The sequence below is a fragment of the Parambassis ranga genome, chromosome 7 (genome assembly GCF_900634625.1).
Source record: "Parambassis ranga chromosome 7, fParRan2.1, whole genome shotgun sequence".
NCBI classification, from domain to species: Eukaryota; Metazoa; Chordata; class Actinopteri; family Ambassidae; genus Parambassis; species Parambassis ranga.
Window position 1 is genome coordinate 9,373,407 of NC_041028.1, and position 26,934 is coordinate 9,400,340.

Here is a 26,934-nt window from a genome sequence, read left to right on the forward strand (position 1 = left end):
GTGCAGACGCAACGCAGTTTAGCGAAGTGAAGAGATGCTAGTGACCCATACAAGGGTACCCATGCAAAGATGAGCTGCAGATTTAGCTAGATGAAAGTCTGCAGTCGACAAAAACTTAAAAGAAAAAATATATTTAGTGGCGTGTCAACAAGATTTAGAGCTGTAATTTGCGGATACAACATTTAGTGCAACTTGCAATAGCTTCAACGACCTCGCGTTAGAGATTCCAGAACAGAGCACAAGCTAGCTAATGTTGGGGTTTTAGCCTTCAAGCTAAATCCACAGGCAAGAAACCAGCCTGATAGTTAGTTTCTGGAAGCCCTGCATGGCTGCATGAAGCCGGGGAACGTCTTTTGGACTGACCGAATACTTGTCTTTGTGGTTAGTAGTTCCCCGGCAGTATACGACCACTCGACACAAAGCTCAAGTTGTTGGTTGGCTAAGTAATCATAGCATTATCCATCTGGTTGAACAGCTAGCTAACACTACCGCACAGCCTGCCTTCCGCCGACGTGCACTTCCCCCACTCTCCCTCCAGCCGGCTAGCCGCATCGTTAGTCCGGTACATAAAATGAAGCGACCATCAGCATTTTGGGACGCTGTGTGGCTCTTTGGATTTTGCTGATGCATGAGGAGACGACACTGCTTTTGTGAGGTAAGCTGCTTTAATCGTGACCTTTTATTAACTTCTTGCAACAGACATACCTAAAGACACACCAACCCTGACCTTAGACCGGGTGTTAGCTCCGCTATCGATAGCATGTAGCTCTTAGCTTCGACAAGATGGGACGGTCTACTTGCTGGTGAACTAGCTATATTACCTGGGTGCTAACTTTAGGTTGAAATGTGTTCTATGCTGGCTCCCTCTATGGTGTGATCCACAAAGTGACCGTCTGACATGTCACAAGTATATGTTTCGGTGCGTTAATGTTTTGTATTTTTCGTAGTTTTGTCGCTCTAGAAGACTTTGCTGCTACGTCACCATTGGTAGTTGTTAGCCGTTCCGTACCAGCTTGTCGCCGGTGACATGGGCATGGGTATTTGCTGGACAGTAACAACCCTTTGAAGTCGATGTTTACATTGAGAATAGTGCTTAGCACTGCAATTATTCAAGTATAAAAATCTCTATAGCTTTTACAGTGTCACTGCAGCAAATAAATTGTGTTGTCGACTAACACTACTAACTGAAAACATACATGTTGACCGTGAAAGTTAATTTGTAGCGTCAACACTTTTAATGTTAACTTTGCTAGCCAAGATGTTAATACGTTAACTTAGCCATCGTGTTATGGGTTTGCTGTGGATATAGCTTAACTTAATTTTAGATACCTAAACATATTACATATTCCCAAATAACTATCATGATAAAGATTTTGGGGGAAATGGATTTGCGCTAGTTTATTCTCAAAAAGAGTGTGTTTGCAGTGCTGCTGCCATAGGGTGCAACTGTTACGGAGATGTACCGTCCACACAATATAGCAAAGGAAATTCATTTTGTCCATTAGTTCAAATGCATTTTGCAAACGAAAGCATTTGGTGCACTGCCAGCGTGACATATTGTGAATGATATTTTATTCCGCTTAGATGTGTTGAATTTAATTCTGGAGAGCTTTGGCTGTAACATTGAACCACTAAGTGGACCGACATTCTAAACACCTACGTAATTTTGATCAAGATCCATATTCGTTTGTATTGCTTAGTGTGGCATTATTTCGGCATTATTTGGTGATGAATTCGCTTCCAATCCATGACAGACTAGGAAAGCACACACGTCCTCGAACAGGAATCTGCGTTCACTTGACACATTGAAAATGAAAAAGAAACATTACATTTGTGTGTGAGTGTGGTAATGTTAGTTTATCTTCAGGGTGATTATACAATAATGTTTGTTTTTTTTCAATATAACGCAATAGACACCATTGGATCTCTATGTTGAAGCCAGTTGCCTTTTAAAACCTTTAGATCAGGGCAGATTTGAGTCATTAGGGATTTCCTCTGTTTTGTAACGTATGGAGATTCACGTCCGCATCAACAAATATTGGTTAGGCTGTCACATATCGTCGAAATAGATTGTGCAAATTTAAACCGCTCTAACTCTTTAACATGCCGTCTTTTAATGGCTTTAAACGCGAAAACACGATACCGCGTGCTTCGTTTTATTATCTGTGCGGATAAACCACTGTAAACCTGTCATTGTTTTACTGTATTTATGTTAGTAGTGTGACTCTCATAGCGGAACTATGTTGCGAACGACAGGTTTCTGCACGAAATGAGCACCGCCGCAACAGGAAGTTCTACATACGGAAGTTGTCTTTTCTTTGTGTATCCCGATTTATGGTTGTTTTATTTAGAAAAACACCATTTTAGTAATAACATTTCGTGGGTTTTTACAGCAGCCTTACCGATTTGGATTATGCATTGCTGGGTAAAATATTTGAACAGTTGACTTGATTTCCGAACGATCTCTCTCATGTAACCTTCGCGCTATTTTCATGAGTTTGCGAAAAAGCTCGATTGCATTAATACTAACGGTATTCAGTTGAACACACGGGACTTGTGTGAAGTTAAGATACATCAGTAATATTTAATTAGTTGTATTTTTTATCTATACGTTTTCTATTTAATGTGTTTTTTGGATGGATAGAGATGGCTGTGATAAAGGGAGATGCATTTTAAGGGCTCCTGGGTAGACTAATAAATGCTGACTTATGATCAATGCTTTTATCTGTCTAAGCAAGTGGCAATCTGTATTCAAGTCAGCAGTTTGTTTCATGTTAGAAAATGGACATATAGCACCGTCCTTTGCTTTTTACTGGATATGTTTTCCCTATTGATCATAGAGGATATGTGGTATGTCATGAAACATGCTGTAAACACAGCCATTAGGCAGACATCTTCAAGTAAAATCCTCAAAGATGGTTTGCATAGTGTGCTCATTTGTTGAGCTATTCCACAGTAAATGGTATGTCTTCTAATTGCAGATCTCTGTCAAGGAGGTCAAAATCAGTACAGGGGATGGACGAGCAGAAATCAAACTGCGAAGAGAATGACTCAGAACCAACAGGTAATATGTTATTTGTATTCTGTACAGGCTCTGTAAGAGAAACATAATTGAGAACAAGGCAGTGTTTAAATTTTCCCAGAAGAATGGTTTGAAATTGTGTAATTAATGTAACATTTGGTACGGAAAGTTTCATGCAATTATCCCATCCTATTGTTATTTTTTCTAGGTGATGACAATGCTACTGAAAAGCAGCTTGTCCCTTTGGAGGAAGAGTCCAAGGCCCTTCCTGCTGCTGAAGATGAGTCTGGTGCTAATGCAGCCTCTTCCAGCACACCTGTGTAAGTCCCTCACTCATAGAATAAACACTGTTTTGCCCAATGCTTTATTGTTGAGTAATTGTTAATTGTTAGGAAGCACAACAAAATCACTTTCTGTTCAGGTATTGACCCTTTTTCTTTTCTTATGACTGGACAGAGAAAGCGTTCGTGCCTGTGCGCTTTGTAACTGTGTGGAGCGGAGCCTGCATGGACAGCGGGAACTGAGACACTTTGGGCCATCCTCTGAGCGGCCAACCCTCAAGCCATCAGCTTCCCCACTGCCACAGCCCGGAAATGATGACCTGTCTTCCATTGGATTTTCTGATTCCTCTTGTCTGACGGCACTTCTTGATGACTCAGGTTTAACTCAAAACGTTTTACTATTGTATATTGCATTGAATTTGTGTAGCAATTGGTTTTAATTTAGAAATCAATATAGTTTTCCTTTTAGCAGAGACCACACATAGAGAGTTGAAGTTTAGTTGTATATTTTACTGGTGTTTTGTCTTTTAAATGGACAGGGGGGTGTTGGGTTCACCACTGGTGTGCAGCATGGTCGGAGGGAATAAAGCAGACAGAGGATGAGGAGCTGGAGAATGTGGATAAGGCCGTTATCTCAGGGACACAGCAGGTAAGTGTACTGTGTATTGACTTTGGTTAGATGATAATATTTATAAAAATTACCTTTCCTACAAACTCTAGTGCAAGCGGTTGAAAATGGATGGATGGACAAAGTCTAGTGCTACTAATTGCTATTGTTGGTTTCAGCTTTGTGAATACTGCAAAAGGCTGGGTGCAACAATTCGATGCCATGTTGAAGGCTGCTCGCGGTTCTACCACTTCCCATGCTCAGCAGCCAGTGGATCCTTTCAGTCTATGAAGCGGTTGGTTCTTCTCTGTCCAGAGCACATAGACAAGGCAGAGGAGTTAGGTAAGAGAACGGACAACATTTTTGTCAATATTATGTAGAGCATGCTCACAGTGCGTTATGTCCACATTATGCAGATGCTCAAACAGCTTTAGAGTACACTAAATAATAAAGTTTCATTATCCCTGTCAGACTTAAAGCCTGTCTGTTGTTATCCAAGCCTTATTATAGGAATGGTTTTTGTTACCATAAAATGTCTTTTCCATGTTGTCTTTTACAACACACTTAACTAATTGTTCCGCATCTTCTTTTTTAAAGCTGGCGAAGAATCTTGGTGTGCAGTGTGTGACTCGGTGGGGGAGCTCACAGATTTGCTGTTCTGTACGGGTTGTGGGCTACATTATCATGCAGCTTGTCTGGAGATTGGTGCCACGCCCATCCAGCGGGCAGGATGGCAATGCCCAGAGTGTAAAGTGTGCCAGACTTGCAGGTGAGTCAAATACAGTTATAGTGCTTACTGTTTTGCAAAATGCCTACATTAGTTTCAAGCACATTTATACTGCTTTACTTTCGGTTTATTTTTCTTTTTCTTCAGACAACCTGGGGAGGACTCCAAAATGTTGGTATGTGATGCTTGTGATAAGGGATACCATACATTCTGCCTCCAGCCAGCCATGGATTCTCTTCCTTCTGACCCATGGAAATGCAGAGTAAGTCAGTTTTGCTTTTGATTTTTGTTATTTATATTTTTATATTTAGTTATTTATTCTCATGTACATCTTTGATCGTTTGGTTCACTCCTTAAATTGTGAATTATGTCAGAGGTGCCGTGTATGTATGGAGTGTGGTGTCCGTGGTCTGGGGCTGCCAGGTTCGGCTCAGTGGTTTGACAACTACACAGTATGTGAAGGGTGCCAGCATCAGCGCAGCTCTACATGTTGCGTGTGCAGAAAAGTTGCCAACCCATCTGTCGTTCTGCAGTCATGCAGCAGATGCCACAGGTTAGTTTAATTTACTGTGGATATTGTTATATTTTGTAGCCAGTGTACTCATTGTTGCAAAAATTTCTATTGATTATCTTCTAATCGTCCTAGATGGGTACACAATGAGTGTGCTTCACCAGTGGAGCCTCCAGGGGAACCTCCACAGACCAAGGTCATCTGCATGCTTTGCAAGGATGATCAGCTGCAGCCTGTTGCTCAGCCACATACTGAACAGTTGCAGACCAACAAGGCATCTGAGGAAACGGAAGGACATGTGAATATGGTGGAGATGACAATCCAAATGGACACCCAAGTGGTAAAAGCAGAGAAGGACTTATCTGACATATCAGAAGTGACATCAGGACAGGATTGCACATCAGAAATAGCTCAGACTGAAGATACTGAAAAGGAGACATCCATGGACTTGGGTAAGTCTGGAGATCATGCCTGTCATGAGTTTGATTGGATTTGTAAAACTGTGTTTCCTCTTTGACTGAGATTTGTTTTTGTAAATTAATTACCCTTTGATTTTAGGGGAGGAGTCTGCCATTGTTCCGCTAACAGACACTGGAGAAGGAGGCATAGAGATAGAGCCGCCAGTAGCAGCAGAACGGGTCACATCTGATGTGCCAGCTGCTCCGCTGGAGACGACAGGTAAACTCAAACTTACCGTTAATATTCAGTGCATATTTGAAGGTGCACACAAAGCTGTACCTTATTGGTCTGATATGTGCCATAACTAATTATAGATCCATAAATGATGATACTGATAATCACACATTCCTTAATCTTGAATGTAGAATGTACAACAACAGAACAGGGGACCGCTTGTCTACCTGTGCATGAAGGAGTACAAGAGGCACTCGGCCAGATGACCCAAGGCAGTCCTTCCCAGGACCCCACAGCAGAGACAAAATCCATCAGCAGCCCTAAAGAAGAACCAACACCAATGTCACAGCAAACTCCTGAAAATATGGAGGTGGAGAAGGAGGATAAACAAGAGGCCAGCCCCTCAGATCAACCTTCACAGGAGTTAGCAAAGAGTGGATCTGATGACATTACAGATTCATTCAGTGATGATACACAAACCTTACCAGGTTCTCTGGTCTCTGCGGACAAAACAGAGCTTTTGCCCATGGATGATAAGCAGGAGAGAAGCCCATGCCAAGAACCCCCATCTCCCTCTACTCTTTCTTTATCCGTGGACATAGAGGGAAGGTTACTACCTCAGTCTGAGGAGGATGAGGACGACGACTATGATGAGCAAATGAAAGAAGAAGGACATATTGTGGACATTAAGCAGGAATTGCAAGAGGCTAAGCCAGAATTGCTGCTGGATGAAACATCCAATATGAGCCATGGTGATGAGAGCAGCAGTGGATTTCTGGGCTCTCCAGGAGAACCAGATTCTCACCTCTCCATGGATCTTGACCTTATACCTGCTGGCCGTTCACACACAGATAATCTGCTCACTGAAACTGATGACTCGCTTCCCTTCGAACCCCTCAGAAGTGACAGGGAGAAGGCAAAACGAAGAGGATCCCCAGGCCGCTCACGGGTTAAACAGGTGAGGTCACCGTGTACAAGTTGGTCTGTTTTTACTTAGTGATTACACTTGATAAGTTTTTGTTACTTAAAAGGTTTTTCCTTGACTTTTAGGGGAGAAGCAGTAGTTTCCCTGGGAAGCGTAGACCTCGCGGTGGTGGTGGTGGTGGTGGAGGAAGAGGGCGTGGTGGGAGGTCACGCCTCAAAGCCATGGCCTCTTGCATTGATGCATTCTTGGTGAAATATACTTTCTGGACTTTTCACAATTTGTTTTGATACATTTTAAATGTTGCAGTGTTGAGTAACCACCTTTGCTCTTACCCTCTTGGCAGCTAAGCATGACCACAGACACTGGAATAAGTAAGGAGGAAGAGGATGAGGAAGACGACACCATGCAGAACACAGTGGTTCTTTTCTCAAACACTGATAAATTTGTCCTGCTTCAGGTAGCCAGATCCTAAGTTTAATTCTTTAACTATTTGCTCTGCCAAGGACTGCAGTTATCACTCGTAACTACTAAGTATATTGACTATATTTTTTTTCAATTTCTCTGCTGTTTTAGGACATGTGTGTTGTATGTGGCAGTTTTGGAAAGGGCATGGAGGGACAGTTGCTGGCATGTGCTCAGTGTGCCCAATGTTACCATCCTTACTGTGTGAACAGCAAAGTAAGTACAGTGTTATTATTTCATAGTGCTTTTATGAATGTAGTTTGTAAATTCCGATAGATTTAACCTGATATCTTGTGTAGATCACCAAGACGATGCTCCGCAAGGGCTGGCGCTGTTTGGAATGTATTGTGTGTGAGGTGTGTGGAAAGGCTTCAGACCCCTCCCGTCTGCTGCTGTGTGATGACTGTGATGTCAGCTATCACACCTACTGCTTGGACCCACCACTGCACACTGTGCCAAAGGGTGGCTGGAAGTGCAAATGGTAAAAAAGAAAGAAACTCTTAAGTACACAGTGCTTTGTTCAGCCTTGTATCTTTGAATTGGGTCACATGGAAATGAATACATGCAAATTTGCATATTATGTAAAACACTGGGCATTAGCAATTCAAAGGACCATCATTTTCTTCTTGCTTCTGTAGAAACAGAAATATTATTACATCATTTACATTGGCATATTTTGTTTTTTAATTTTGCATTTTAGTTAGATAAATGTTGAGTGTTTTGCTTCCTCTCTCCAGGTGTGTGTGTTGTGTTCAGTGTGGATCCAATACACCAGGTTTCCACTGTGAATGGCAAAACAACTACACACACTGTGGCCCCTGTGCCAGCCTTGTCACTTGTCCAGTATGTCGAGAGAACTTCATGGAGGAGGAGCTGCTTTTACAGTGTCAATACTGCGACCGGTGAGCACTGATTTTTAGAACTACATATGCACACTACAGACTCAGAAACGGAGGAATTCATGAGTGTGCAGCTAAGATGACAAACAGGGAATACATTATTTATGCATTTTTCATTTCATAAATTATTCTATAACATCTTTGATTTGTGAGTAGTGTGTATAGTTATCTATTTCTCTGTGCCCGTGCAGATGGGTCCATGCCGTCTGTGAGAGTCTGTACACAGAGGATGAGGTAGAACAAGCCTCTGATGAGGGCTTTGCATGCACGTCCTGCACCCCATATGTTCCAAAACCACTGGGTACGTTTCAGAAAGACGTTATTTCAAAACTAAAAACTATGTTTTGTAAACGATATTTTTTTATGTACTGATGATATGCTTTTTTGCCCTTTTCCACCTGTTTTTGCCTTTGCTCACAGTAGTAGAGTCAGCCATTATGGCTTCAATAAAGATCAAAGAGCCAGGTTTGTAAATTTGGATTATTTGTATTTATTATCACAAGTATCCTGTGTGACTGTTTTGCTTGTTTTATTGAAGTGACACATTTCTGAATGTCAATTTGCAGAACCTCAGTTCTACCGGTTGGAGGGTGTGTGGCTGACTGAGTCGGGTATGTCCCTGCTCCGCAGCATCTCCATGTCTCCTCTGCACAAAAGACGCCAGCGCCGGTCCCGTCTTGGCACTCTCTGCTGTGACGGAGGTCCTGATGGAATAGACCTCAGAGAGGTTGAAGGAGAAGGAGAGGATGGAAAAGGTTGACACCCTTTTCACACTGTGGGTATATGAACAATTTTCAGGCTGTTTTCCTCATTCTTAATTTTGTTTATTACTAGGATGTGGGGAACCAATGGAATGTGAATCCAAGATGGAGCAAGGACCTGGGAGCCCTGACAGAGAGGGTGGCACTGAAGCCATGGCTGATTGTGAGGCTCTTAAAGGGGGAGAGGAGACAGAAGACGGCAAAAAAAGAAAGAGGAAACCTTATAGACCCGGTTAGTATCCCAGAGTTTTACATGCAGTTTTTAAATATATGTTTCTTAACATTAACAAAATCCTTAAAAATATATAATAAATAACTTCTAGGAATTGGAGGGTTCATGGTGCGACAAAGGAAGTGTCATACACGTATGAAGAAAGAATTCTTTGCCCAGCTGGCTGGAGAGACAATGCTAGATGGACAACCAATAGAGCGAACTATTGAAGAAGGTTAGTACCATTAATAAAATATTTATATTATCATACATCAAATATGATGATATGTGAAACTATATGTAAATTAATTATACACTTTAAAAAAAATTCAGGCAAAAGTAGTTTGCTTACTTTGCTTTATGTCAGTTTGACATTATCTGCCATAGTAATAGTAAACTAAATGGTAGCTATGTGATCATTTATTTCTTTTTCTTTTTTTGTATATATGTTTAGGACCACACCCTGACACTGATAACATAATGGATCCAAAACCAGTGGAGGGAGAGGAACAGGCCAAGAAGCGCCGGGGACGGAAGAAGAGTAAACTGGAAGACATGTTTCCAGCTTATCTTCAGGTGTGTAGGCTTTTGCCCATTTGACACTTTGAAAGTCATGGTATCAAGTAATAAGTAACATTTTTAATAAATTGCAGGAGGCTTTCTTTGGGAAGACACTAATAGACTTGAGTAAGAAAGCTGTGATGATGGCTCCGGTGCAGAGGCCAGGTGCATGCCTCTTCCGACCTTCATTACCAGCACCTACAGGTGTCAAAATGACTTCTCCAGAGAGTAAGAACTTCTTACATAGTATTTTTGATACTGGGTGTAGAAGAGACCAGTATACAGTATGTGACTTTTGTGCTTTTATTAGCAGCTGAGGCCAGGGATTTGACTGTGGAAGGAAATTTTCCTCTCAAGCAAGAGGGGGGTGAGGCCCCCCAGGCTCAGGGAGACGGTGCAGGTAAGTGTCACTATGGACACTGAAGCTATAAATTTATTACCCCAACTAATTAGGGATTATTTCTTTCTTTTTTCTTTTTTATATTTTAGGAATTCCTACACCATCCTCATTATTGAAGGACCAGGCGTCAACTGATCCTCAAAACTCTGATGCAGAAAAAAGTGAAGGTAATTTCCTAAGAGGGTGTTTGGATATATTTAGTATGTGACACAACCCAATTTAAATCAAAAGTTGAACAACATCGTATCTAATGCTGTTGTCCATGTGTGTCAGGTCTTCCTCAAGGGGTTGAGAGTCAGGACTCTGAGCAATTTTTCAAAAAGGTTCTGGGAGTGTCAGACGGTTCTTCTTTGGGGGGCATGAAGCCTATCTTGGAGGGCAATAAGGGAGAACTCAATCGTAGCACTTTGCCACAAAGAGCTGTCCTCTCAGGTGTGTGAAAGGAAGACCTGCAGATCATTATATACTTAAAATTATATTTCTGTTTGATTCTAGACAAAAGTAAAGGTATAACAAGTTTGGGCTCTGAATTTAAACATCTTTTGCAGGGTCCCTGCCCTCAACTGGAATGATGGATTCCTTCCCAGGTCTCTCTCAGTCACCATTTTTTGACATGCGGTATGATAACTACTTGACTTGCCTATTTTTTACATTTTGTTAGTTCTGCCAGAACACATGTAACAAAGGTGTTTCATTTTGTTTTTATTTTTTCTAGTTTGTAAAAAAAAATGTTCCTGATGTTTACACATGTGTAGCCTTTTATTTAAGTCTGTATCTCTCTTTTGGTGTACAGTGACAGAGGAGGACTTTTCAGTCCAGATGGGGGTGAGGAAAGCCCTTGGGCCACTCCCTCTACCCCAGCAACCCCTTCATCCCCACCAACACCAACAGAGGCTGAGGGTGATGGACTGTCCTACAACCAGCGCAGTCTCCAGCGCTGGGAGAAAGATGAGGAGCTGGGAGAGCTCTCAACCATTTCTCCTGTTCTTTATGCCAATACCAACTTTCCTACTCTCAAGCAAGACTACCCAGGTTAGTGTGGAGGAAAAATATCATACTATCATGTGTAACTTATTACTGCAACAATTGGTAGTTTTTAAAGTAAATTTTCATCATTTCTCCAGAGTAGTAGCTATATATTCATATTTTTTCTACCAGACTGGGCTAGTCGCTGTAAGCAGATCATGAAGATCTGGAGGAAAGTGTCAGCTGCTGACAAGGTTCCATATCTGGTAGGTTTTTATATCATCAATTGTTTGCTGCTGCTTGTTACACATATGTCCTAAAATCCAATTTCTTATGCAGAAAAGTGAAAATACAGGAAAATTGTTATATAAACAAGTAAAAGTTACACTGTTTTCAAATTCCTTTTTGTAGCAAAAGGCCAAAGATAACCGAGCAGCACAGAGAATTAACAAGGCACAGAAGGTGAGATAAATTATCAACTTTTTTTGTTGACTTGGTGTGTTAAATTATTATGCTGTTAATGTTGCTTGTTTATTCTCATATTCTCCTTCCACAGCAGGCAGAGAGTCAGGTGTGCAGGCAGGTCAAGCCAGAGCCAGGGCGTGTGAAGGGAGAACGGCCGAGTTTACACCTTCAGATCCCTCCACCTTCAGGCTCAACGTCCATCTCTTCCCAACCCAGCTCTGCAGAAAGCCCATTTCCCTTCCCCCCAGATTCAGGATCATCCTCTGTCTTTTTCTCAGATGGACCTGTTAAAACCCCTTTGTCAGCTGATATTCGGACTGATCCCTTGGCTAAGCTTCCTCCTCAGTCACCCCATTCTCACTCACACCCAAACACCCCCTTCTCTCATGCTGGGGCCAGCCCCTTACAGGCCTCTTCCTCAGGTTATTCTGCTTCCGGCCCACAGGGTCTTCCTCAGGGACGGCCAGCCAGTCTTGGCCCTTTTGACATGCAACCAGGAACTCCTGGAACTCCCAGACGGGCTCAGCATGTTGACCCTTACTTCAGATCACAACTGCAGCAGCAACAGGGTCATCTGCCACAGTCACAGCAAGGTTCTCAAGAGTCCCTTGGACCTCCAGAAAGTCCTCATTCCAGAGGTCCTGGGCTTGGAGAGTCACCAGTTTTCTCACCATCCCACAACACCCATTACGGAGACCCTTTCAGAGCCCAGCAAGGGGTGGGGAGGTCAGAATATAGTTCATCTTCATCACCCTCTGCAGTGGCTTCCTCGCCTGCGTGTACAGGGCAGTACAGGGCAGATATGAGTGCACCTTCTCCACGCTCCTCTGCAGTTGGAAGATCTGAGCCATCAACTGGCTCTCCGGCAGGGATGCTGGAGTCTGGGGATGGTTTATTCAAAGCACCAATGACACCACGAATGCACCAAGGAGAGTGTGGGGGACTTCATTCTGGAGCTTCCCCTAGCCACCCTTCTGAAAATTACAGGCAGTCTCCCTCACATACATTTTCTGATCCCCATATTCATCCACCGCTAACTCCCAGGCCACAGTCAGGTGATGGTTGTTCTCTTGGGCCCCAGAGACACCCTACAGGCCAGCAGGAGCAGTGCTCCAGAGTGCCCTCCAGCCCACAGTCCCAGGGAAGCTCTCATTCTCCCCACACTCCTGGTGGGCTATCCAGTGATGCTTACTCGGTCCATTCTCCTGCTACCCCTCGTTTCCAATCCCCAGACCCTTGTTCTCAGCCACCATCAAGACCACAATCTAGAGACCCTTTTGCTTCTCTTCATAAACCTCCCCGCACTCCCTCATTGTCTTCAGAAGGAACTTCAAATTACAAAACTTCACCTCATCCTAACCAGCCACCTTCAGTCCATCCCACCAACAACACTGTAGCGGATCCTCTATCTGGTAAACCATCAGCACCCACTACTTTCAGCCGCAGCCCCAGTACAGGGAGCTCACAAATGACCCAGCAGCAGACTCAAATGATACAAGGTCAGCATCAGCAGCCACAGCCGCAAACTGTGGTAGCACCTTCTTCTGGATCTCAAGAAGTACCAGCTGTTCACACTCCAGACATACCTCATCAGACATCATTGCCAGGCAATCAAGAAATGCCTGATATTCCAGCAGTGCAGGATCCTTCATTAGTAGGACTTAGCCCCTCTGAACTGGAGAAGCACAGACAGGTATCTAAGCATTAACTATTGTACAGCATTTTAAACAATAACCAAGTCTTTTTCCTAAGCAATGTTTTTTGTGTTTTTTAGCGTCAGAGACTGAGGGAATTCTTAATCAGACAGCAAATGCAGCGAAATTCCATTAGACAAGAAAAGGAGGCTGCTGCTGCCGCTGCTGGCAGTACATCGCCAGGCTGGTCTGGAGGGGAGATGGGAGCCTTTCAACAAGATAAGGCCCACAGAGCTCCACCACCTTATCCACAGGTGTGTGTACCTGCCTTCAGCAGAAAGGCATTAACACTATGGATACAATCTCTTGCTACAATTGTAATGTTTCAGTAAAGGAAATCTACTTGTATCAATAATCTGTTTTGCAGTAGAATTTATAAAAAATGAAAGCTAGCACTTTTTTTGTGACTTACAAAAGTTGACAATAAAGTACTGCAAATAAATGGAGCAAAACTCTGTTACTTGCTATAGGAACGTGTTGCTACCACTGCTGGAGCTCAGCCGACTATGGTGGGGAAGATATCCATGGCTGCTGGAGGCATGGATGACAAGCTAATTCGCCCACCACCTACAGGAACCCCTGCCATTATTGACCCTAGTGCACTAAGGCAAGTATTTCACTGGAGTGTGTACTTTTTCTGGTGTTTATTGGAACCAGTTAGTTAAAAAAATGCTAACTTACTACTGCTATAGTAAATGACGCTCTAAATTAGGTCCTACACATATTTCAAAATAAGCTTGATTTAAATTGACTCATCTTTGTCCATCTCTGTTTTGTTAGGCTACCAGGGCCTACCAGACCTCAGAATATGTTTGCCCGTCCACCATTTCCTCAGTGGCAAGGGCAGACGTCAGGTCCAAGGAGGTTCCCCCAGCCTGGCGTGGAGGCTATAGGCATAAGACACACGCACAACCAAGGTGTCAACATCCAAGGAATGGAAGGCATGGGTAACCCACACACAATGATGCCTGGGCATGGAGGAGAGACAGTGCAGCCAATGGCTCAAGGACCTCCACCACAATTTATCGAACTGAGACACAACTCTCAGATGCTACCCCTACGACCCCATTTTATGCCCCGTGGCCCCCAGCCCAGACCACGTGTCTTTGTTCCACAGCAAGACATGGCAACACCTTATGTTCAGCAACATCCCATAGCTCAACCTGGTGGTGTTCAAACAGAGGGAAGCAGTGACTCCCAGCTGGGCTTACCACACAGCGGACTGTCAGTTTTACTGCCTCACCAGCCTACAGGCTCAGTACAGCAACCGCACCACTTGCATCCTCAGGCAGCTTCTTCCACTCCAAGCACTCCCAGTGCTGAGCAGCATCGAATTCCACCACCAGGTCTAGTTTCAGGGTCCCAGTCTGAAACGGTAGAAAACAGTGAGGAGCTACCAGAGCCTGATCTCGTGGGCTTGGGGGATGCTCAAGGGGATGGAGGTGTGGAGGATGAGGATGATTTAGCTCTTGACTTGGACCCTGACAAAGGAGATGATGACTTGGGCAACTTGGACAACCTTGAAACGAATGATCCACATCTAGATGACTTGCTTAACAGTGATGAGTTTGACCTATTGGCTTACACAGACCCTGAACTGGACCAAGGAGACCCTAAAGATGTCTTCTCAGACCAACTGCGACTAGTGGAAGCAGAAAGTGAAGCACCTTCCTCTTCCTCTAGATCAGTCCAGATTAAAGTGGAAGAAAAATGCAAGGGGGAGCCAGGCCAGAGATGTCATACAACAGTCCCTGTTACTGCACGAGAGTCTGCAGCCCAGCTGCCACCCTCTGCGGAGATTGCTGATGCCTCTAAAGTCAAAATAGAGGACACTGGTCTGGCCACTCAGCTACAGCCAAAACAGACTATGGTGAAAGATGAAATGGTAGAAGCAGTGTCGATGCTTCTTGGTGGGACAACACCAACAGCCAAGACTGCACAAACTGAAAACCAGTCTGCTTCGCTCAGTTCTGTTCGATTAGGAGGGCTTCCATACTCCTTGCCAGGGCAAGCTGATCCATTTCAACCAACTGTTCCACATGGAGATATTGGTGATGATCCACTAGGGCTACCTGATGTGGGAGGGCAGCACTCCCCTGCTGTTGATTTGGCAAAGGTAGAGAGTTCTTTAGATGGTGAACTGCCTCTTCTAATACAAGATCTGCTGGAGCATGAAAAGAAAGAATTGCAGAAGCAGCAGCAGCTCAGTTCCCTCCAGCAGGGAGGTATGGCGCCTCACTTTTCTGGCCTCCCCAGTCAACATCCCCACCATCATCGTCCACCACACCAAGGAATGATGGCTCAGTCAGGGTTGGTACCCCGTGCTCCACAGATGTTACCGCAGCAACAGCAGCAGCAGCAGCAAAGGCTTATGGGACCTGGAATGGTACATCCACCTCATATGAATATGGTCCAGCAGCAAGCCATGATGAGGCCAGGGCAGCCAGGCATCCATACAGGTCTTGGTCATCAACAGCAGCCACAGCCACAGCCTCAGGCAGTGGTTAAACAGACACCTTTGGCCAACAGCTTCTTCCCAGATAAAGGTACGCTTAGTAACACCTATCTATAATGAGTTTTGTTTCATCCCTTATCAACAAATGTGTCTTGTTTTTGCAGATTTAGACAAATTTGCTACTGATGACATCATGGATCCTATTGCCAAGGCAAAGATGGTGGCACTTAAGGGCATTAAAAGAGTGTTGGCACAGGATCCAATGGTTGTTCCCCCTGGCATTAACAGGTACTTTTGTGAATAGTTGAATAGCATTCATTTTTTTTGACATTGCATTTTTAAAAATTGATCTTGTGCCAGAACTGAGATTTCTTTTCAATGCAAGAAACCTAATTTACTGCTATATAAGTATGCTTACAGTTGTTTTTTTTCCCTTCTTGTTCAGGCAACAAGTTTCTCTGCTTGCTCAGAGGCTGGCATCAGCTCCAGGCTCCGATCCAGGTCAACTTTCATCTGGACCTTCAAAGGTATATACCGGTAGTTTGGAAGAGTTTAATATTGTTTGTTTTATATATAACTTATCTAAATGTATTGTTCTTGTTCCTAGGAGGGAGAAGCCAGTGATCCTGCCCAGACAAGACCTAACCCTCCTCAGTTTGTGCAAGGAATCATCAGTATGTTTAATCAGTTTTGAGTCATTTGAAAGATGTTACTTTCCTCTCCCCATCCTCTTTTGTGGATCTCTTATGGTTTCCTCTTCTGTTATAGATGATGCTGAACAACACCAATATGAAGAATGGCTTCTTCATACCCAGCAGTTACTACAAATGCAGTTAAAATTTTTGGAAGAACAGATTGGAGTTCACCGAAAATCACGCAAGGCACTGTGTGCTAAACAGCGCACTGCTAAGAAAGCTGGCAGGGAGTTTGCTGAGGCAGATGCAGAGAAACTGAAGTTGGTCACAGAAGAGCAAAGCAAAATTCAGAAACAGCTTGACCAGGTGTGTTGTAGTATTTAAGTGCAAACATTTTGTCACAGTAAAAATATCTAGCCCATATAAATTCATATCTGTATATAATATAATACATATACTTTTTTCTAGGTACGGAAGCAACAGAAGGAGCACACCAATCTTATTGCAGAGTATAGAAGCAAGCAGCAGCAGCATCAGCAGCAGCAAGGCTCCAGTCTTCTGACCCCAGGTCACTCAGGTGCACAAGGGGGGCCCTCTCACGTGTTTCCCAAGATACCTGGCCAGATGATGATGGTTCAGCAGGGAACACCAGTGATAGGCCAGCACCCTGGTATGATATCTCAAACTGGGTTGCCTGTCAGAATGCCCCAGGGGCAACCCTTCATTGCAGGAGCTCAACAACAGCTTCCTGCAGCCCTTGGTGCCAGGGCACCAGGTCCTCCTGGGGCTCCAACAGGATTCTTCCCACCTGTGCCAGGAATGCAAGGTGCAGACCCCAGGCTACTTCAAGAGAGACAACTTCAACACAGAATGCAGATGGCAAAGCTTCATCAACAGCAGCAGATGATGGGCCAGCAACCAATGCAACATCCAAATCAACAGTCTGGTTTACTTGGTCAATCACAGCCTGAAATGATGGGGAACCAACTTATGGCTCAACAACAGCCCAACCCACAACAGGGAATGCTACCCCATCAAGCTAATCAGCAGAGCATGATGCAGGTCCCGCAAGGAATGGCCGGAGGCCAGTCTGTGGTTGCACCACCTCAAAACCTGGTAGGGGGCCAGCCCATTAACCATACACAAACCATGATGACAGCTCAGCCAGGGATTATGGCGGGCCAACCAGTTGCACCTTCACAGCAACAGAGACCTCAGATGATGATGGGTCAACAGGTTGTGGTTGGTCCTCCAGGTCACCCTGGCCTCAGAGGACCACAGGTCCAAATGACCCCACAACAAAACATTGTTGCCCAGCGCATGCTTGCATCCCAGCAGCAGCAGAATGTTGCAAAGAATTTAGCCCAGATTCAGCAGCAGCAACAAATGTTGCAGCAAAGACAACCAACACAGTTAATCAGTCAGCCAGGCCAAGAACAAGGAGGGCGAACCCAACCTTCTACCCCACAAATGGGCACTTCACCATCGGCAGGAAATAACACACCTCAACCACAGGGTTCTACAGACAGTCAAAATACAGGCCTCAAAGAGGGAGGAATACATGGCCCTGATTCAAGAACACCTCCACAGCAGAGTGGACCCTCCACTCCCAGCCAGATGTCCCAACAAGGCTCTGCAAATGATCATCAAACTGACCTGGGACAGCAACAGATACAAGAGCAGCAGCATCAAGGCCAGGTTTTTATAACCCAGCAGCAACAAATGTCAGCGTCAAATGCTCATGACCAACAAACGGACAAGCCCAGTTTAATAACTGTTAAAGAGGAAGGGAAACCAGTTGATTTTTTAGGTCAACATCAACAAGCTATTCAAAATACCCCACAGCAGTCACAGGATCCTACCGTACAACAACCAATTGTAGGCCACAGCCATCCTGGTCAGCCACAACCTATACTAATGGGCCATAGTCCAAACCAGCAAGTTCTCATGGCCCAGCACCAGAAACAACAGGCAATGATGGGAATGATCCGAGCCCAGCAGCAAGGAATGATGGCACAGAGACCTGGAGTCCCACCTGGACAGATTCGTACCTCTATCAACATTCAGGCTATTATCGCTCAGAATCCTCAGCTTCGCAATCTCCCCCCAAACCAGCAGATTCAGCACATCCAGGCCATGATTGCACAGAGGCAGCTCCAACAGGGGCAGAGGCCACAGGTACCTCAGGTTGGACAGCACATGATAGGAATGGAAGGCCATCAGATGCCATTTGGAGCCATGGGACATCCTGGAGCAGTAGGTAGTCAGCAACAGTCAGGCTTGTTGGGCCAGCCTGGTGTTTCACCGCAGATACAGCATGGACTAATGATGCCAGGACAACAGCCACAAGTAGGGGATATGATGCAGCAACAAATTATGAGAGGTCAGGCATCATTGCCACGTTCCCCCATGGATCAAGGCCGTATGATGAGGCCAGCATCTCCACGTCAGCCATTACCCAACTCTCCTGGGGATCCACAACGGCATACATTTAATCAAGCTATAGGGATGCGTCCACCTACTCCCATCCAGAATCAACAACAAGCACAAATGGCAATAGGCCGCATGCCAGGCTCTCCATCCCATGCATGCTCCCCAAGAGGTCCCTTTGGGATGAGCCCAGCCCACCCGGCCTCACCTCATTCATCCCATGTTTCCTCCCCTTCTGTAGCTGACAGGGCTGGACGGGGCAGTCCATACAGCCAAGTCAAGGCATCTCCACTTAGGTCACCTGGAGCAAAGAGTCCTCTTCATTGTCCAGTACTAAAAGTAGAAACTCAGACACCAGGCACTGAACCTTCTCTGTCGGGCTTAGGTATTTCCAATGGGCCACAGAAAAGCAATGTCCAGCAACAGCAGATAACAGAAAGCCACGTTCCTCTTACACAAGGGGACTTTTGCAAGATCACAACACAGAACATTAAACAGGAACCAAGAGAAGTTCAGTGTGATGCTACCACAGAGCCTCATCCTGGGGTTATAAAAGGAGAGGCTGCAGGGGAGGCAGTTACTTCTGGAAACACCAGTTTTCTGAATGCTGCAAACATGGCTAGAGACCCTGGGAATCACGGACCTAGATCTGAGACTGGACAGCAACTACTGCAGAAACTACTGAGAACTAAGAATCTTCAGCTTGGTGCTCAGAGGCCTTCTGAAGGGATACACAATGAGATCAATGGTCACATCAACAGCAAACTAGCAATGCTTGAGCAAAAACTTCAAGGAACTCCACGAAATATGGAGGTTTGTTTTTCTCAAGTGTGTTCAATATTTGTGCCCTTATTTGTGGTTTATGGCTTTCATGTTTTCTTTTCCTTTACAGGATTTGCAGTCTATAACAAAAAGGGCTCCTGTACAAAAACCAAAGCGCACTAATAAGGCTGCTGGAGACCGAGGCCCTAATGCACGGAAGAAGAATAAGAAAGAAGAAGATGGTAAAAGTGCTGAAGCTCTGATAAAACAACTCAAACAGGTAAAAAGAGTGGCAAAATAAATTTTCTGAATGTTATTTTGTTATTCGACTAATGGGCAAGTACTTTTCAGGGTCTCTCTCTGCTGCCCCTGATGGAGCCATCTATCACTGCCAGTCTGGATCTTTTTGCCCCCTTCGGAAGCAGCCCAGCCAATGGCAAAGCCCAGCTCAAAGGATCATTTGGAAATGCAGTGTTGGACAATATCCCAGACTACTATTCTCAGTTACTTACAAAGGTAAATTAAGTAACACATTTATTATCAACTGTTACTAAGGGTGTATGTAATGCTACATATAGAAAAACCTGTTTTTGTGGTTTTCAGAGTAACCTCAGCAATCCTCCAACACCACCGTCCTCCCTGCCACCTACTCCTCCACCATCAGTACAACATAAGCTTCTAAATGGAGTGACTCCTGGGGAGGAATTGTCTGAAGGTCAGAAAGATACAGAGCCAACAGAGGAGCCAATGGGTACATTATCATGCAGATACACAATAATTTGATTCTAAATAGGAAAAAAAAAACCAATACAGCATTTTTTTTTTACAGATTCTGTTACAGAGGAGGTAAAAAGTGTAGACATTCTGGCAGCTCTTCCCACCCCACCACACAACCAGAATGAGGACATCAGGTACAATAAGACAATTATCTTGAGTTCCTAATTAGCCACAATACATAGAGTTCTTGTTGTAAAGTGCCTGTTTTTAAACAGAATGGAGAGTGATGATGAGGATGCTCCAGAAAGCATCATCCCTGCATCCTCCCCAGAGAGTAATGTAGGAGAAGAAACACCACGTTTTCCCCACCTACGGGAGCCAAAAGAGGAGGAGACGGAGAGAGCAATATCCCCCATCATACCCCTCATACCGCGCACTGCCATCCCAGGTACAGTACGGTACATTCTACAGCTATACTGTCAAATCTACCCATCCTATGAATGAATTACAGGGATACATCAGTATGTTTGATTTTATTTTACCATTAATTATACTATTAAAACCAGCTAAAATCTAAATTAAAGTTGCATTTGTTCTTTTTTTATAGCATTCCCAGAAAATAAACCAAATGAAGCACCTGACAGCAAAGTCATCTCCACAACCAATCACTGGGATAATACCAAAAGCAATGAGGTGTCTGTTACCTTCACACTGTCCTCTGCTGCTGCCAAGGTACTTCACGACATGATTTGTTTTTACATACTACTATACATATGATTTTTAAAGATAAGCCTTTAGGCTAACCTAACTATCACCTGACTTTTTATCCAGAAACTGAATCATGTAATGATGGCCATGGCCCAGTTGCTCAGCATTAGGATGCCAGGTTCTTATGAGGTCACTCTTCCTTCCCAAAACTCTGACATGCCTGGAGTGGACGGGCATGGAAAGGGCCAGACTGGTAGGCATTAACGACTTTTGGGCACAGTGATTGTTGTGATGTGTTTTCAGGTTAGAATGTTAATTAGCTTACAACAACAGTATAAGAGTGAGTCGGTGTCAAAACCATACACAGTACAAAGTGGGCACGAGGAGATGATTTTACTTACTAAATAACTATTAAGGTTAAAGAAAAAAAAATGCTTATTCATTTTTGGTGGTTCTCTTTTGTGGCCTGGACCAGTTTACAGAGGACACCAAAATGACATGGAGCTGTGTCCAAATGCAAGGGTTCAGATTTATCAATCCATAAATTTAGATTAATGCTTAGATGTTTTTGTTTTTCAGGGGTACTATGTACAAAGGATGGTGCTTCACCTAGTCAGGATGACTGGCTAAGGCAGTTTGACGTATCTCTTCCTGGCTGTACATTGAAGAAACAAGTGGACATTCTGGCACTTATTAAACAGGTAGGCTATGACAGGTCTATGTACTTATTTAGTTCTTTATCATATGTCTTAAAGTTATAGATCTCATATGTGCACTTGTCTTTCAGGAATTCCCAGAGAAGGAAGACAAACCAGTCCAACACTGTTACACAACCAATGTCAGTGACTTGGATGTACGGCATCTTCCTATTATACCAGTGGAGGAATCTCCACCCCCATCACCATCTCCTCCTGAGCCTTCTCCATCCCTCCCAGCTACAGCTAGTGAAGCTGAGCCTTCCAAAAAGTCTGCTCCTCCATCCCCCTTACCGCCCAGTCCTTCCAACATCCGGACCAAGACAGAGCCCGAACAGGATGTTGAACCTTCTGCTAATGCTGCTCAACCAAATGATGTCACAGAGTCTGAAGCTGTACCTCCAGAGTCAGTCACTGATCCACCACCTGCCTCTGCAGATTCTGAGCCTGCTGCTCCCACTGATGACCATCCGACAGTAGTTGTGAAGGAAGAGGAGGAGGAGGAGGATTTGGTCACTAATCCAGCTCAACCTCTCAGAGATTCTCCCAGCACCATGGAGTCTTCCCCTACGGTGGTTAAGCAACGTAGGCCTCTCTCACCTGATGAGGAGCTGGTACACCCCAAAGTGAAAAAATGGAAGGGGATTCGCTGGAAGCGTCTTCAGATTGTCATTTCCATTCGCAAGGGTGGGTCTAAAAAAGAGAGCAGCCGTGAGGTGTCTGAACTGATGGAACGTCTGCGCATAACCCTTCGACCAGAAAAGCTGCCTCGGGATAAACGCAAATGCTGCTTCTGCCATGAGGAAGGTGACGGTGCCACAGATGGACCCGGCCGTTTACTTAACATTGATGTGGACCTCTGGGTGCACCTTAATTGTGCTTTGTGGTCTACAGAGGTGTATGAGACACAGGGAGGGGCTCTCATCAATGTGGAGGTAGCCTTGCGTCGCGGATTACGGACTCTTTGCGCATACTGCCAGAAAACCGGGGCCACTAACAGCTGCAACAGACTGCGCTGCCCGAATGTCTATCACTTTGCCTGTGCAATCCGAGCTCGCTGCATGTTCTTTAAGGATAAGACCATGCTGTGCACCCAGCATAAACTGAAGGGCCCCAGTGAGGATGAACTCAGTACATTTGCAGTTTTGCGCCGTGTCTACATTGAGCGTGATGAGGTGAAGCAAATTGCCAGCATCTTACAGAGGGGTGACCGCATTCACCTGTTTCGCGTTGGTGGTCTTATCTTTCATGTCATTGGCCAGTTGCTTCCATCACAAATGGCAAACTTCCACTCACCCACTGCCATCTTTCCCGTTGGCTATGAGGCCACACGCATCTACTGGAGTACACGTGTGCCCAACAAGCGTTGTCGCTATCGCTGTCGGATCAGTGAAGATGATGGCCGCCCCCTGTTTGAGGTGCGTGTCCTGGAGCATGGCATGGAGGATTTGCATTACCGTGACACTACACCACAGGGTAAGAATGATGATCTCCCACTTGGTATCTTTGTGTTGTACTTTTCCACTTTAAATAACCTTCCTCATCAATGACAATGAGAATTCTCTCTCTAGGTATCTGGGACAGAGTGGTTCAGCAGGTAGCTAAACTCCGAGATGAATCATCCATGTTGAAGCTGTTCACTGAGCATGTAAAGGGAGAGGAAATGTATGGCCTCACAGTTCATGCTGTCATGCGAATCACAGAGTCGGTAAGAACAAAGCATCACAATTGTGGTTTATGCCAGTCTGTGACCCCTGTGTAACTAGTTTTTTGTACCAAAAACTACAGAAAATTATTAAAAATCATGTTCATCAATTGTTATTCATTACCTTACAATTGTATTTTTTAGTTGCCTGGAGTGGAGAACTGCCAGAACTATCAGTTCCGATATGGTCGGCACCCACTGATGGAGCTTCCACTCATGATTAATCCCACTGGCTGTGCCCGCTCTGAGCCGAAGGTCCCCACACAGTGCAAGAGGTAAGGGTTTAGCAATAAACTACAACTACAGCTAAATTTCACTGATAATATGCCAGAATACTCACTTTGTCCTTCACATGAAAACTCATCCAGTCCTGTGAGATAAGTGTATATCAAAAAACCTTGCCTTTCTGATGTAATTTGACAAAAGATTTATTGACATTTTCTGTTTTTCTAAAGGCCCCACACTTTAAACAGCACCAGCGTGTCAAAGGCCTATCAGAGTACATTCACTGGAGAGCTTAACACACCATACAGCAAGCAGTTTGTTCACTCAAAGTCCTCCCAGTACCGGCGCCTGAAGACTGAGTGGAAGAACAATGTGTATCTGGCACGCTCACGCATTCAGGGCCTTGGCCTGTATGCTGCAAAGGATCTAGAGAAGCACACCATGGTCATTGAGTACATTGGGACTGTCATACGAAATGAGGTGGCCAACCGTCGTGAGAAGATCTACGAATCACAGGTACTCCCAATTACACAAAAAGCAATTCTTTGTGTTAATGGTGCTACATACAAAACTAATTTGGGGGGTGGGGCTGCCCTGATTGGTTGTATAGCTGGACTGCACTTCATTAAAAGGCATTGTCCTTCTTCTCCCAATGTAGAATCGTGGAATCTACATGTTTCGCATCAACAATGAGCAGGTGATTGATGCCACTCTGACAGGTGGTCCAGCTCGGTAAGTGTCAGTTTGTAAAAACCAGTCTGCTTTTTTTTCTTCTTTATTTTTTTAAACCCTCGAGTATATGTTTTTAATCACATTTTTTTTCCTCGTCAGCTATGTCAACCATTCATGTGCCCCCAACTGTGTTGCTGAGGTTGTAACGTTTGACAAAGAAGACAAGATCATCATCATTTCCAGCCGCAGGATCCCTAAGGGAGAAGAGGTAGAATGCATCAGAGAACTTATTACCTTGAGTTTCTTGGTTGGTGAGACTTTTTTTGTATTTTTGCTCCTTTTAATGTTAAGTTTTCTCTTTCCAGCTCACATACGACTACCAGTTTGATTTTGAGGATGATCAGCACAAGATCCCTTGCCATTGTGGAGCCTGGAATTGCCGAAAGTGGATGAACTAACCAGAAGAAAATGATAAAAATGGAGCATTCCCCCTCACTGGTCCCAGAACACTCCTGCGCCAAAGCCTTTGAATCCTACATACCCAGTGCATAAGCTGTTCTGAAAGAGATGGAGGATCGCAGCCTCCGCTATCGAAAGACTGTTGTGTTGACACCTGTAGCCAAAGGTTTGAAGAGCATTAATCAATAAAAGCAACCAACCACCTTACATCAACCACAGCATGATGCTGGGACAAACATAATAATTGGACTTTGTGAATCACCCTTTTCTCCTTTCTCCCCTCCCCTCAACTATTCTCTTTTCAATAAGCTTACAGTGGGTGGAAAACAAATCCTCATCATCTACCAAATGATTCTGACCCTCTGATATCAGTACTCGTAGTGCAGAGCTCATCTGGAGCGCTGACAAAAAGCCATTATAAAAATACTAAGAACGAACTTAAGGATGCATTTTTAAGTCGGACCTATTTCCTGTCCCACCTGACCACACCTCCCCCCCTCTCCTCCCAGAAAAAAGGCACTTTCCCATCAGGTCATTGATGACACATGACAACACGGATATTGGCTAGCTAGACAATCTTGATGTGGCTCTGTAAGAACTACATATGATCGATGGAAAGAAAAAAAATAGTTGATATAGAATTTGAGATGCTATTGATCTGTGTCTCCCAGTGACACCAGAAGTTTCTGACTGTGTATGGGAGCCAAAATGTGTTGGACCCAGTCTACCTCACTGATTTAGCGGGAAGTGACTGCTTTGTATAAAAACTGTTAACTGCTACTGTGGAATTACTCTGTACTCTGGGGGGGAGGGGTTGTTTTTATGGGCTTAGCCTTCTCGGACAAGCAGGGAACCTTAAGCAGCAGGTTTGCTCTATCTACTCTATGCTGATGATGATTTACAATAATGAGCCAACATAATTATTATTCATGAATTATTTATACAGAGGAAATATATGACAGTTTTTTTGATAAGATATTGCATTAAAATCACAATCAACATTATTGGGTGTCCTGTGTGCCACCAAATCATCCTGGATATTGATGTAGCTTTGCTTTTTTTTCTTTTTATTTATGCATCTCAGAATCATGCTATTAGCTGTGTGGAAGCACAATAACACCCACCTTTTATGAGTTGCTCGCGACAGTAATGGTGTGAGTGAATGGCTCAAGGATCACATATTCCTTTGAACATTATGAAGTCCACAATTAACCCATTAGCAGACTGCTTCACACAGTTGAAGCCTGCGGATGCACGACTACTGTCCCCCATTTTATGCTTTTGATTCTCCCAGAAATCTTCTCATAACTTAAACCTTCGAGTCATTTCTCTTCCTCTCTGTATTACTAAATGGACTGTTGTTAAACTTTACTGTAGTAAGTCTTCCTCCGCCTGAGTACAGCCTGCAGTGTTTCTACTTTCCCACCCCTGTAGTGTTGCTTTTTTTCTAGTGCTGGTACTGTCTTCTTGAGGCTGGACTGATGGCAGGGAAAGACTTATTGGAAAAAAGGGCATTTGTTTTCATTTCTGTGTAAGACGAATGAAAGGGAGCTTTACTTAAAAACTCCTCTTCCCATACTACTTTGTTTCCTCCTTTCCCAAACCTAAGACCTCACAATGATTTACAAATGCAAAAGTTGTACAAACTGTAAATATAGTATATGCATTGGGGGAAACAGCAACTCTTTATCCAGCCCCTTTGTAATCAATAAAGTCAAAAGTGTAGAGAAATAAAAGTGAGAAAAAAAATCAACCACTGGATATCATTTTAACAAAGATAAAGCTGTACATAAATATAAATATATGTAAAATGGCAAACTAATATCTTTATGTATATGAACCAGAGTGTTTTGCATTTACCTGTTTTTTCTATTAGTGTTTTTTGCTATAAGCTCTCAGAGACAAGTTTGTTAAAAATAGGTATGAGGAAAAATGTCTGGTCTTCTCTAATCAGCTGCGATGAGGAGCCGAGGTGATTTACAGAACTATTTGTGGAAAGTCGTTGATTAGACATGGAAATCACTTCTTGCATAAAGCAGTACAATGGTGCATAGCATTTGTATTTATGTAATATTGTTTATTTTTTCTTTTTATTTATGCTACTGCTTGTTGATTACCAAAACCTGTCCCTTAATTGGTCACAATTGGATTAATATAGTCTTGAATGGAAAATCTTGAATTCCCTAGAATATTTAGTGTTTTGCTTTCTTATATCTTCCCTATAGAAGTGAATGTGTTGGTAAACCTTGTGAAACGGTTACTTGGCCTAATGTATGTTATGATGTAATCTGCAAAGTTAATCCCATACTTAACCTGGTAATGAATTGCACTCTAATAGTATAACAG

At 43.9% G+C, this 26,934-nt stretch overlaps 1 protein-coding gene across 8 annotated transcripts; it reads left to right on the plus strand.

Annotated features, from left to right (window-relative positions):
• Positions 1-28: 28 nt before the first annotated feature.
• Positions 29-25,667, plus strand: kmt2d (lysine (K)-specific methyltransferase 2D). Of its 8 annotated transcripts, XM_028410296.1 has the most exons (56): positions 29-381; positions 476-655; positions 2,982-3,064; positions 3,231-3,342; positions 3,479-3,681; positions 3,843-3,952; positions 4,090-4,252; positions 4,508-4,679; positions 4,785-4,899; positions 5,012-5,190; positions 5,284-5,600; positions 5,707-5,826; positions 5,973-6,739; positions 6,832-6,954; positions 7,050-7,163; positions 7,280-7,384; positions 7,468-7,649; positions 7,906-8,070; positions 8,259-8,368; positions 8,488-8,532; positions 8,634-8,822; positions 8,902-9,060; positions 9,152-9,274; positions 9,488-9,615; positions 9,693-9,828; positions 9,911-10,000; positions 10,090-10,167; positions 10,274-10,432; positions 10,549-10,618; positions 10,794-11,032; positions 11,159-11,232; positions 11,378-11,428; positions 11,523-13,124; positions 13,206-13,379; positions 13,596-13,732; positions 13,906-15,671; positions 15,745-15,868; positions 16,026-16,107; positions 16,188-16,254; positions 16,349-16,581; positions 16,684-19,458; positions 19,538-19,687; positions 19,759-19,923; positions 20,011-20,158; positions 20,237-20,318; positions 20,400-20,572; positions 20,732-20,856; positions 20,956-21,085; positions 21,412-21,533; positions 21,620-23,003; positions 23,099-23,235; positions 23,377-23,507; positions 23,688-23,973; positions 24,116-24,189; positions 24,289-24,397; positions 24,495-25,667. In XM_028410296.1, the coding sequence occupies exons 3-56, from the start codon at positions 3,016-3,018 to the stop codon at positions 24,585-24,587; spliced, it is 14,916 nt and encodes a 4,971-aa protein (XP_028266097.1). In that variant the 5' UTR covers positions 29-381; positions 476-655; positions 2,982-3,015; the 3' UTR covers positions 24,588-25,667. The 8 variants fall into 8 exon arrangements, with proteins under 8 accessions (XP_028266097.1, XP_028266096.1, XP_028266101.1 ...); XM_028410295.1 differs by having other exon boundaries at positions 29-655; XM_028410300.1 differs by having other exon boundaries at positions 29-655; positions 9,914-10,000.
• Positions 25,668-26,934: the final 1,267 nt, after the last annotated feature.

Bases quoted from the DNA above. Each gene is read 5' to 3' on its own strand.
- kmt2d (XM_028410295.1), top strand. From the start codon at position 3,016: ATGGACGAGCAGAAATCAAACTGCGAAGAGAATGACTCAGAACCAACA. The intron at 8,533-8,633 runs GTTTGTAAATTT...GTCAATTTGCAG, and splicing joins AATAAAGATCAAAGAGCCAG to AACCTCAGTTCTACCGGTTG. The intron at 10,168-10,273 runs GTAATTTCCTAA...CATGTGTGTCAG, and splicing joins TGATGCAGAAAAAAGTGAAG to GTCTTCCTCAAGGGGTTGAG.